Raw genomic sequence first — 12,915 nt, forward strand, 5'->3', positions numbered from 1 at the left:
ATGTACTACATGGCTGAGAGGCCCTCTTAAAAACAATGAAAAACAACATTCAAACTTAAAGATACAGAAGAGGATATTCAAAAAAATTAAAATTCATTCAATTTATAAAAATGTTAAAATTCATTAAATTTAATAAAAAATATAACATTTTTTCACATGACATTAGTACCAACATACTGTATTGCTTATTTGATGTACATAATATACTTAGTTCTCTGTATTTCATTTTAAAGTTTACTTTTTTAGTAATAAACAGGATGGATGCCTGCAGGCATAGAAATATCAAAGCTGTACACTCAATTTATCTAGTGATTTTAGGAAACCAAATTGACACGTTTCAGTACATTTTCAAAAAACAAGTTTTTGTAAATAGCTTAAAACATTTGTGTGGGTGTTGTTTGAAGGTTGCAATGCATAGGAATAACAAGAGATGCAAACTGCATTACTAATTCCTGGTGTGACACATCAAATCATGCACATTATTAACCAATAAAAAGCTCAATGTCTTGGAAAATCCCAAAGTAAACAAATCAAGTTAGTATTAACTTCCTTCCCATTTCCTTTATGATCAAGTACATAAGTACACACTTTAGTACAGTGCACTCTCAAGATAAAGTAAGTACTTCTAACCTTCACTTTTGTTAAATACAGTATTAATTATTTTTCAAATTTGCAGTTTTTATAAAACAGTTACTGTATTTTTTTTTAATGATTATTTTATAGTAGATATAGTAGAGAACTGTAAAACATTTTGTTGTAAATATGCCATCGATAAATTCTTATGATAAAACTAAAAAAAAGTTAAATCTTTAGTAAACTACAATTTTTTCTTTCAATTTTAACAGATGTCGGGACAAAAAGCATTTCAATTTTTAGACAAAAAGGATCTTGAATGTGCAATCTGTCTAGAAAGATTCACAGAACCAAAAACACTTGAATGTCTCCATAGTTTCTGTTTTCATTGCCTGAAGAGTTTGATTAAAACAAGCGGCAAAATAAAGTGTCCAAAATGCTGCACACAGTATGATGACATAAGTCAACAAGATTTGAACAATTTTACTATCAATGAAATGTTAAGTGATCAAGTTAAAAAGGTTGAGAAAATTGAATCTGGAAAACCAGCAGAATGCTCAAGCTGTGATAACCAACCTGAATACTACTGTCATGAATGTCAAATTTATCAATGTGGACAATGCATCCAGCAGCATAAAATCATCAGTTTGTTGAAAGACCATTCATTGTACACTTTGGATAAAAATAATCTGCCGAATAAATGTAAAATTCATGGAGCCTGCATGCTTGAATTTTTTTGTAAAACTTGTTCTAAAAGTGGATGTAAGAAATGTGAACATGTTCTTCGTTGTTATCAAAATAGCCATAATGTGATTCCATTCAAGACTGCTGTAGATGAGTTTAATCAAAATGCTACAAAAGTTAAGAAATGTGCTGAAGAAATAAAAGAAAAACTAAAAGGAACACGAGATACAATCACTAGAGAAAGATCAGACATGGAAGCTGAATTAAAATTATGCAGAAAAGCGATTGAATCACAAGAAAAAAGCATAATCAAAAAGGTTCAGGAGAAAACTAGAGCACTGATCACAGATCTTGAAAAGATTTACAAAGAAAATATGGAGGTGGTTGATGAACGAGTTAAAAGAATGGACTCAAAGTTGATGAAAGTTAATGAGATGTCACCATTAATTAACACAATGATGAACAAACCAGAAGAAAGAGAAACACTTAGATCTCACGAGGCAAATGTCAATGCCGTTAAAGATGATGTTTTGGAACCAAACTTTGATGAATCAATATTCAAGAGGATTGTCACGCCTAATTTTACTCCATCTAAAAACTTGGATAACATGATAAACTTAGAAGGAATTGGTAAAATTGGTGAATGTTTGTATGAGGTTGCTGGAGGTGACAGACGTATTACAGTCACAAAGGGACAGCTGTTTGAAGTGAAAGTTTCAAGTGCAGAAGGAAGTAAGACATCACTATTGGCTGCAACTTTAATTGACATTGACAAATCAGGTGAAGAATCAGCCACAGAAGTGAAACACCTGGGAAGTGGAGTGTATAAAATAACAGGAAGATGCCCTAAAGAAGGAGATTGGACGATGAAGATCACTGCTAGAGGAAAACCAGTAAAAGGATCACCAGTGAATATCAAGGTGAACGCACAACTTGTACATACCATTGATAAAAAACAGCTTAAAGTACTTAATAAAGAAAAAAAAGTAAAAGATGTACTACTAGATAAAGATGGGTGTATATTAATATCAAGTTGTAGTCAAGATTTGCTAAGGTTTAACACAGCTTACTCTTTTGTTGGTAGGGTATCAGTAAATCATCGTGTGAATGTTGCATTTATGCATCAAATGGCCGATGGCCATATAGTTCATAGTGACACCTATGGAAAAACTGTTGTCATGTGTGATGCTAAACTGAAGAAAATTCATACGTTTGGTAAAGGATTATTCAAAAATCCATGTGCTATGACAGTAAATAAGGAAACTAGAACCATGTATGTTGCAGATAGTGAAAATCATTGTGTGTTTAAATTTAATGTTGATAATGGTAAACTTCTTGGTGAAATTGGTACATATGGTAGTGAGGGTCAAATGAATAGACCATATAGTGTTGCACTAACAAAAGAAGGAAACGTAATTGTTGCAGACTGTGGAAATGACAGAATACAAATGTTTGATGCAAATGATAAGTTTATGAGAATTCTTGTAGACAGTGGTAAGGAAGATGGCCATGTTGTTCGTCCTCATTATGTAGCCATAGATTCTGAGGAAAACATCTTGGTATCAAGTATTCACAAACTACAGTTATTTGATAAAAATGGGGTTTTCATCAAACGAATAGATGATGGTGGGTTAGACAATCCCCTTGGATTTGCAATAATCTCTAACCAACCAAGAAGGGTTGCTGTAGCAAACTGGGGGACAAACAATGTAAAAATATATAATTATTAATTAACAATCTATACTGTAAGTAATACAGCAATAATATTAATAAAAAACAACTGTGTACAAACTAACATAATTTGCTAATGAATAAATACTGTACTATACAGTAAATGATATCAAATATCAAAAATTGTTTCAAGAATAAATCTGTCAGTATAAAATAAGTGTAGTGTTTGGTACAACTGTCAGTTGGTTTCAATCTCAACAAATCAGAACATGGCTGGACTTACCCTGCTGATAAATTAGTAACAACAATACTCAAACTTTGTCTTTGGAAAATAAATAAAAGATTAAAACTTGTACTTGTAAATAACTAATACATTAAAAAAATGTATATAGTGCACATATCCACTAAAAGTTCTCCAATTAGTAGTTTAATAGTACACTGTAATTAGATTTAGAAAATCCTTATTGAGCATATAATATCATAGACTTTTAAAGGTATAATGTTAACTGGATTATACTTAATTATGTTGTACTATAAATAGGAGAGTCTGTTTACAGGGATATTTTTATTGCTTTTTGACAATCCGCCAGAATGGTGTCCTGGGAATTTGTATTGTTATTCATCATGTATAATTGGGTTTTTTTGAGTGTGTTAATTATGATTTACTGAGCATTTTAGTTAATTATAAAAATTGTTAGTTATATAGTTTTTAAAATGTTAAAATTATTTAAAGTTTTGCTGGAGAAAATAAACTTTTTAGTTCAGACTTCCTTTTTATTTTGTTTTTATACAGAGTAGATATAATATATATATTATAATATTAGGAACAATCAAACCCATGTTTCTCTCCTTTAAAAAATAAATTATCCCAGAGTTCAAGGTAGCCTTTTGACCCACAAACACTTTTATGACATCATTCACTATTGACAATGACTCCAAACATTATTCCTTCACTCATGTGATTTTTATATTGATCTGTTTCTACTACTATACATACGAACAAATAACAAATACAAAAACTAAATTGCTAAATGCTACAATGCAAAAATAACAGTATATGATTGACCTTTGGGTACATACTGTAGGTATATATAGGTTGTTGGGTTCACTTTGTCGCATACTGCCAGTTGTTTTGGGAGCAAACATGCAGCAGAAACATTGTCGTTGGTTTTGTATAAAAATAATTCAACCTAAAATAAACTGGTTATTTGGAGTTATTCAGCAAAAAAGCCCTTTGAACTACTTGGACTACTGTAAAATCAAATTTAAATAAAATATAAAAAAATAACAAATAATGAAGTGTGGATATAGTATTTTCCATATTATATTATATGGTTACAAATGGTTACTACAAATTTACTACAAACTACTTTTTTATCGCACAGAATTAAAACTACTACTGTAAAAGAAAAATGATCGTATTAAAATAAAAGAAATGTAAGAAAATTTCCAAAAAAAGAAGTTGTTAAACATATTGACCAAAACAATGGTGAACAAACCAGAAGAAAGAGAAACACTTATATCTCATCAGTCAAATATAAATGTTGTTAAAGATGAGGTTTTGGAACCAAACTCAGTAGAGTAGAATCAGTAGAGGATTATAACACCTAGTTTCCTTCAGTCTAAAGACTTGGATAGGGTGATGAACTTGGCAGAAGGTATTGGCAAAGTCTCAAATCATGAATGTGGTATGAGGTTACAGTTACAAAGGGACAGCTGTTTACAGTTAATGTTTTATCAAGTTCATCAGGAAGTGAAATATCTCTATTGTCTGCCACTTTATTTAATGAATCAGGTGAAGAATCAGCCACTGAAGTGACATACCAGTAAAGTGGAGATTACAAAGTAACAGAAAGATGCCACAAAGAAGGAGATTTGAATATGATGATCACTACTAGAAGAAAACAAATAAAAGAATCACCAGTGAAAATATCAAAATTGAAAATCTGGGACTTTTTTTGTACATACCATTACTAATAGAACATATTAAAGTAAAAGATGTACAATTTCTTACAGTAAGCAATGTGAACTTCGTAAAAAAAATATTTTATATTTTTACCAGCATGTATGAACTTTCATTGGAATGTTCTTCGTTAATATGAAAATGAACATAAGTGATTCCATTCCAAGACTGCTGTAGATGCATTTATTCAAAATGCTACCAAAATATTGAAAAATGGTAATGAAATTAAAGACAAACTGAAACATGTCACAACAGACATAAAAAAAGATCAGACATAGAATCTGAATTTAAATTATGCAGAACAGCAATTGAATTAGAAAAAGGCATACAGTAATTGTATATGGAAAAATGTGTTATTCAGTACACTGGCAGACTGATAAAAATGTAATTGTATGTGTTTTATTGTTGAATAAATATAGTGTACAAATAATCAGCAGGTGGTTCTAATTATGTATTTCACATGAAAGTAATGAATCAACTTGGTGGCCTGGACACTTGATGTCTGATACAAATACAAACTAGACTTTACACTACAAACAATCGCCCACTATACACAATACAGAAATGTAATTATGAGTAATAACACTAAAAAAGCAACCACTTTAAATAAAAATTTGTATTTAACAATTTCCTTTTACTTTGTTAATACTGAAAACAGCTTGGATGTTGCAGGGAGATATGTTGTATCTGTTTTTATTTTGATTATGGAATAAAAATGTCGATGATTGATTGATGTTATCATGCATAGAAATATCACCCTCCACTTATACACTTACTTACAGTATATAGTGCTTAGGAAACCAAATTGACAAGTTTTAGTACATTTTCAAAACAAGTTTTTGTAAATAGCTTAAAACATTTGTGTGGGTGTTGTTTGAAAGTTGCAATGCATAGGAATAACACAAGAATGATGCAAACTGCATTTCCTAATATCTAGTGTCACAATGACATACACAATTATCAACCAATAAAAAGTTCAATTGTCTTGGAAAATCCCAAAATAAACAATTCAAGTTAGTAACTTCCTTCCCATTTCATTTATGATAAAGAACAAACATACACTTTGTACAGTGCAATCTCACGATACAGTAATGTAAGTAATTTTAACCCTCACTTTTGTTAAACATTAATATATTTCAATATTACAGTTTAATATAAAACATTTATTTTTTAAATGATTCTTTTATAGTAGATATAGTAGAGAAAGTTCTGTAAACCAGGTTTGAAAACATTTTGTTGTAAATATGCCATGGAGAAATTCTCCACGATAATATTAATTAAGTAAAGTTAAATCTAAAGTAAAATACAATTTTTTCTTTGAATTTTAACAGATGTCGGGACAAAAAGCATTTCAATTTTTAGACAAAAATGATCTTGAGTGTGCAATCTGTCTGAAAAGATTTACAGAACCAAAAACACTTGAGTGTCTCCATAGTTACTGTCTTCATTGCCTACAGAGTTTGCTTGAAACAAGCGGCAAAATAAAATGTCCAAAATGCTGTACACAATATGATGACATAAGTCAACAAGATTTGAGCAATTTTACTATAAATGAAATGTTAAGTGATCAAGTTAAAAATGTTGAGAAGATTGAAACTGAAAAAACAGCAGAATGTTCAAGCTGTGATAACCAACCTGAATACTACTGCTCTGAATGTCAAATTTATCAATGTGGACAATGCATCCAACAGCATAAAATAATCCCTGTATTGAAAGACCATTCATTGTATACTTTGGATAAAAATTATCTGCCAAATAAATGTAAAATTCATGGATCCTGCATGCTTGAATTTTTTTGTGAAACTTGTTCTAAAAGTGGATGTAAAAAATGTGAACTTGTTCTCCGTTGTTATCAAAATAAACATAATGTGATTCCATTCAAGATTGCTGTAGATGAGTTTAATCAAGATGTTACAAAAGTTATGAAAAGTGCTGAGGAAATTAAAGACAAACTAGAAGGAACACGTGATACTCTAACTAAACAAAGATCAGACATGGAATCTGAATTAAAATTATGCAGAACAGCGATTGAATCACAAGAAAAAAACATTATTAAAAAGGCTCAGGAGAAAACAAGAGCAATGTTGATGGACCTTGACAAGATTGAAAAAGAAAATAAAGAACTTATTGATGACAGAGTTAAAAATATTGACTCAAAATTGACGAACTTTAAAGAGATGTTGCCATTAATTAATACAATGATGAACAAACCAGAAGAAAGAGAAACACTTAAATCTCATGAGGCAAATGTTAATGTTGTCAAAAAAGAAGTTGTGAAACCACAATTTGATGAATCAGTATTGATTGACCTACCTAGTTTCATCCCTTCTAAAAACTTGGATAATGTGATAAACTTAGAAGGAATTGGTAAAATTGGTGAATGTGTGTATGAGGTTGCTAAAGATAACAGACGTATTACAGTCACAAAGGGACAGCTGTTTACAGTTAATATTTCGAGTGCAGAAGGAAGCGAGACTTCTCTGTTGTCTGCCACTTTGATTAACAAATCAGGTGAAGAATCGGCTGTTGAAGTAAAATACATGGGAAGTGGAGAGTACAAAGTAACAGGAAGACCCTACAAAGAAGGAAACTGGAAGATGAAGATCACTGCTAAAGCAAAAGAAATCAAAGGATCACCAGTGAACATAAAGGTGGAAGGCCTAGGACTTGTACATACCATTGGTAACATTAAAAAGCTTCAAGTACACAAGCAATTTGTACAAGATGTATTACTAGATCGAGATGGGTGTATATTAGTATCAAACTGCAGCCAAGGCTTGTTAAAGTTTAAAAAAGAATACACTTTTACTTGTAGGATTTTATTACAACGCCCTGTAAATATTTCCTATATGCATCAAATGGGTGATGGTCACATTGTGTATAGTGAAACCTTAAACAAAACTGTCGTCATGTGTGATGATCAATTTAAACAAATTCGTACATTTGGTTTTGGAACACTAAAAAACCCACGTGGATTGACAGTAAATAAGGAAACTAGAACCATGTATGTTGCCGATGATGAATGTCATTGTGTGTTTAAATTCAATGTTGATAATGGTGAACTTCTTGGTAAAATAGGTTCACAAGGCAGTGAAGAAGGTCAAATGATTTGGCCTGAAGGCATTACTGTTACAAACACGGGAAATCTAATTGTTGCAGACAATGGAAATCACAGAATACAAATGTTTGATGCAAATGATAAGTTCATGAGAATTCTTGTACGCAGTGGTAGGAAAGATGGTCATATTCGCAATCCTCATTACGTAATCACAGATTCTGAGGAAAACATACTGGTATCTAGTAATAACAAACTTCAATTATTTGATAAAACTGGGGTTTTCATCAAACGAATAGATAATAGTGAACTAAACACTCCCCTTGGAATTGCAATAATCTCTCATCAACCAAGAAGGGTAGCTGTAGCAAACTGTGGATCTAACAATGTAAGAATATACAATTATTAAAAATTCACTTTGATGGAGTGTGTTCATTCATTAAGCCAGAAACAAAAGCAGCAATTTGAAAGCGCGTAAATAACAATTTAATTAAATAGAAAAAATATTTAGTTGTGTTATAGAGGACTAACTAAATATGTTTAAATGTGATATAATTACTAAAGTAAGTAACTGGTTGAGCATAGTCTGATTTCATTTAAAAACCACAATTATTTGATAGATGATGGTGGATGAAAGTATCTGTATAGTATAATATTCATCCTCAATTGAGGAAATTCGGATTAGGTTCTTTACCGCCTAACGGCATCCGCAGAACATATTATGAACGAAGGGACCGAGATAGATCAGTATACTGGTGTGTACGTGATGCAATGTGATGCATTGAGTTCCTTAAAGTGCATATGAGCCAGATGTGTATACTGGACTTCCAGTTAAGTTTAAGTCCTATTGCGAAAAGACTAGTTCTACTAGAACCATGGTAGAGAGAGTCTTGAACCTGTGCAAATTGTATTTCTACAGTTTGACTCAACTATAAAGAAATCACTTTTGGAAAAATAAATATTGTTACCTTCAGGGCCATGTGATGGTGTTCGGAATGGTGTCGTAAAGGCTGTGTTGGGTGTTTGCGTTGCACTACGTTGTGGAGTCACACCCCTAAAATCACTCTCATGTAATGGCGTATTGATACCTCCTTTTAAAGGCGTATCCACATTTTGTAAAGCTAAAATATTTTGTGCTTCCTGTAATAAAAATAAACATTTTAAAGTAATTATTAGTTAAATAAGAATTATTACCGTAGTATAAATAGCAATTTATAATAGTATAAATAGCAATTTATAATAGTATAAATAGCAAATTATAATAGTATAAATAGCAAATTATAATAGTATAAATAGTAATTTGTAATAGTATAAATAGCAAATTATAATAGTATATATAAAAATTTTTATAAACATCTTTAAGGTTTAACATATCTTTTGCATTGCATAAATTAGGGTCAGATCACAAGTGGCCTACGATGTAAATAGCTTTTTAGAAATCATCATTAAGTTTTGTTGTTGTGAAAGCCTAGTCTATAAATTCAACTGAAATCAAAATATTTTACCACATGTTTAGTATAGGTTTGATCTATTATCTTGTTTGTGATAAATAGTAAAAACACTTTAAGAAGTAAGATTATTAAAATGATTAAACAAATGCTAAGTTTTATTTGTGTTTTTTTGGGGATTTTGACTTAAACAAGGCTTTAAACTGGTATGGCTGATTTGACATTGTAACAAAACTAAACATTGGAGAAGTTTCTCAATTGTATTAGTTTCCAATCTAAGCCTTTGACAATAAGATCTTTTTTCTTGTACCTGAAGCACATTGTCATGCTGAGCTGGAGTCTTTGGTGTTCTTAAGTTTCCAGGCCCAGGAGTCATGGAATAATCTGATAGCAAGGTCTTAGAAGCACCTCCTCCTTCCTCTGCTAGCTGTCTAGCTGCTTCACTTGCTTGGCCTAACTTGACAACCTGTAAAAAAAAGCCAATTAATTATACTTTTTATAAATCTACATAAGTAAACGTTTATTTTGTTTGCATTTTCAAATAATTGTTATTAGACCTTTAACATATATAAATAGTAACTTAGGCTGTGTTTGGACTCAATTAATCGGACTACAAACAATTTACACATTTAAACTGAAAACATTTACCCAGCAAGGTCATATTTCATACACCACACACGACCATTACATGTGTAAATTGTAAAGTCCGAACAGGCTCTCATTGGCTCAGCATGATGATTTATAAGAGCTAAATAGACTCCTCGATTTATGGCTCCTGCTGTTTGGCCATCCTTATAACAACTAGTACCTCCCAGCCCCTGTTCAGACTAGCCATAAATATAATTTGGCCATCCTCACAACAACTAGTATTTCTCAGCCCCTGTTCAGACTAGCCATAAATATAATTTGGCCATCTTCACTGTCAACAAACTAGTATCTCCCAGCCCCTGTTCAGATTAGCCAGAAATAAGATAAAACATGCTTGTTGATGTTTGTCATAATAAAGTTTAAATTTAAGCACAAACTAATCTTACTTCTTCCAATTCCTGGTCTGTTATTTGAGGCGATGGTAATACTAACTTGCTACGCTTCTTGACAGGTTCTACCATTCTGTCAAAAAAAAACCATGTAAACAGTCTTAATAAATCAATCACAATAATAATATAATAATAATTTGCGGACTAAATCATCATAATGAACGGAAAACATGGTATTTGATACAAAATGGGTTATGCAACGAGCCGAAGCTCTTAAACACATCACCCTTTAAATAATATCTAACTAGCAAAAACAATAATCATAATAATAATATTATTGCACACCATTTTTATATTGCATGTATTTGGGCATGTAGTCCAATGGCTGAAAGGGCTACCAGACTAATGTTACACGACAAAAAACATTTACTTACTTATTTGTTGCTGCAATGGCTGCTGCCATATCGTTTTCTTTCTTTCTCTTTAGTTTCATTTTATCTTTCCTTCTTTCTTTCTATAAAACAAAAACACAAAATAAATTCTTTTGGATTTGATACTGTATATAATAATATAATCTATAATATTGACATATTTTTTTAATGGGCAAAATATCTACATTTTAAAATGTGTAAGGTAACATGTTCAGACCACCGTATATGTTTCTGTGCGTGTTAATTATGATATAGTAACTCTAACAATTTTTTGAAATTTTATTTTATATGTGCACAGCAAGAAAACCATGAGGGCCACCCAACCCAATGGATCATATTTTACTGCACCTGTTCATCGTCATCTCTTCTTGATTCATCCATGTCTTGTTGCCTCAACCTTTTAAAATTTGGATTTAAGGCCGCAACGTTTTCCTCCGACACATCGTAAAATCCAGGTGCCGGTTTCTTTTCAAACGGAATTTCCGCATTGTAATCTACTCCCCTCTTCTTGCGTCTTTTCTTTTTAACATCGATGCCAGCTGCTCTAAGTTCTCGTCGCTTTTGCAACGCTGCTAACCGTCGAGCCTCCTCAAGTTGTTTCTCTCGTGCTTTTCGTTTAGCTTTCTTTCCTTGCGTGTTGGCAAGACGAGCTCTGGCTTCAGAAAGCATTTCCAATTCTAAAAAAAAAATTAAAGTAAAATTGTATGAAAATCAAAACTTACTTTGTTAGATGCTAAGTTAGTAAACTCTTTTGAAGGAGACCACATAAGATGGATAAAAATAAACTGAATGATATTAGTTAAGTATTAGCATGTTATACCCCTTTCACAAAAGCAAACCCTGTAGATACTGCGGAGTGGAAAGGGGTATTATAGAGGCCTTGCAGAATACTGTAAATAAAAAATAAACTGGAAGGTCTACAAAAATTAGACTGTTATTACATACAGCATGTACATTTTCTTTCTAATCACTATTATTTTTATTCATATTTTAAAGTTGAACTTTATTATCTAAATTCATTTTACAAATAAATTGAAGTTGAAAAGTATTGTACTATCGTTATTATTAATAAACTCAATCATTAAATATGCTATTTGACTCTACTTATCACAACCACAGGAAAGGCTCTTACCATCTTCATCCATGTCTATAGGATCAGGTCTAGCAGGTTTTGTTTCTGGATTGGGGTCAATCTCTCCAGGTTTTAACTTCCTGGGGTCATTGTCTGGGTCTTCAGACTCTCTCTGCTGGGCTTGATCTCTAAAAAATAGTAGATCGAAATCACACATAATTTACAGTGTCTTTGTCTTGTTTGTAACTGGGAGAATAGTAGAGACTATGAGAGCTCTGACATGGGTCATGTGATTGTAGAGCAAGAACCAGATATAATATATAGGGATCTTTGAATTTGAGATTACCTAGGACCTAGTTACATCATTCTGTGTATTTTTTTTTAAACTCGCCAATTACAGGATGAATAAACCATTTGTGGTTTAGGGAGTGGAGTTGAAAGTATTTGAACCTTGAGATTGGAAGTCAAGCATGTTAACCATCAAGCTACAGTTCCACTACAATTCGGGTAGATAGGTCTACTGGTTTATTACAGGATGGATAAACTATTTAATAATTTATCGTGCTTATAAACTAAGTCTAATTTGAGGCTTAGGGAGTGGAGTTGAAAGAGTTGTGAGTTAAAACACTGGCACTAGGTCAGGATTGAACCCTGGACCTTAGGATTGGATGGCAAGCATGATAACCACCAACAGCTCCACTTTGGGACATTGGGATGTGCTTCCTTGATTCCTCTACACAGTTTTGATGGGTTTTATGTTCATATGACAAACCAAATCAAATACTAACAGCAGGGTTTCATATCTTTCAAGACATTGTGCTGCTGTTCTGCCAATGATGGGTGCAATAGTCCTCCATTGTGTTGGCATCAGCTTAGCCATATGTAAAAGTCTTTCATCTTCTTCACGACTCCATTCAGTCTTTTTGATACTTGGATCCAACCACTCAAACCTTTAATAGATCAAATTAATCTAAATTTAAAATCCATTTCCTTATTCATAGAAACCAATACTGTATACAGAACTGCACAGCTGGTTTCTGT

The 12,915-nt window shown here is 31.9% G+C and overlaps 3 protein-coding genes across 4 annotated transcripts in view; 2 read left to right on the forward strand and 1 right to left on the reverse strand.

Annotated features, from left to right (window-relative positions):
• Positions 1-12,915, forward strand: part of LOC144847417 (uncharacterized) — a 167,219-nt gene that overhangs the window by 58,187 nt on the left and 96,117 nt on the right. The window lies entirely within an intron of this gene.
• Positions 1-12,915, reverse strand: part of LOC144847415 (cell division cycle 5-like protein) — a 37,986-nt gene that overhangs the window by 23,864 nt on the left and 1,207 nt on the right. For both annotated transcript variants that reach the window (XM_078703767.1, XM_078703766.1), the window contains exons 3-9: positions 12,663-12,824; positions 11,935-12,062; positions 11,151-11,479; positions 10,806-10,885; positions 10,429-10,504; positions 9,705-9,860; positions 8,915-9,086 (exon numbers count right to left, since the gene is read on the reverse strand). In XM_078703767.1, the coding sequence (XP_078559893.1) occupies positions 8,915-9,086; positions 9,705-9,860; positions 10,429-10,504; positions 10,806-10,885; positions 11,151-11,479; positions 11,935-12,062; positions 12,663-12,824 (1,103 nt within the window). The remainder of the gene's footprint in view (positions 1-8,914; positions 9,087-9,704; positions 9,861-10,428; positions 10,505-10,805; positions 10,886-11,150; positions 11,480-11,934; positions 12,063-12,662; positions 12,825-12,915) is intronic.
• The window catches only part of LOC144847424 (E3 ubiquitin-protein ligase TRIM71-like), a 117,680-nt gene continuing 105,593 nt past the window's right edge, over positions 829-12,915 (forward strand). Inside the window, exon 1 of the mRNA XM_078703779.1 lies at positions 829-3,456. Within this exon, the coding sequence (XP_078559905.1) occupies positions 846-2,987 (2,142 nt within the window). The 5' untranslated portion in view covers positions 829-845 and the 3' untranslated portion in view covers positions 2,988-3,456. The remainder of the gene's footprint in view (positions 3,457-12,915) is intronic.

The sequence above is a fragment of the Antedon bifida genome, chromosome 7 (assembly GCF_963402885.1).
Source record: "Antedon bifida chromosome 7, ecAntBifi1.1, whole genome shotgun sequence".
Lineage (NCBI taxonomy): Eukaryota > Metazoa > Echinodermata > Crinoidea > Comatulida > Antedonidae > Antedon > Antedon bifida.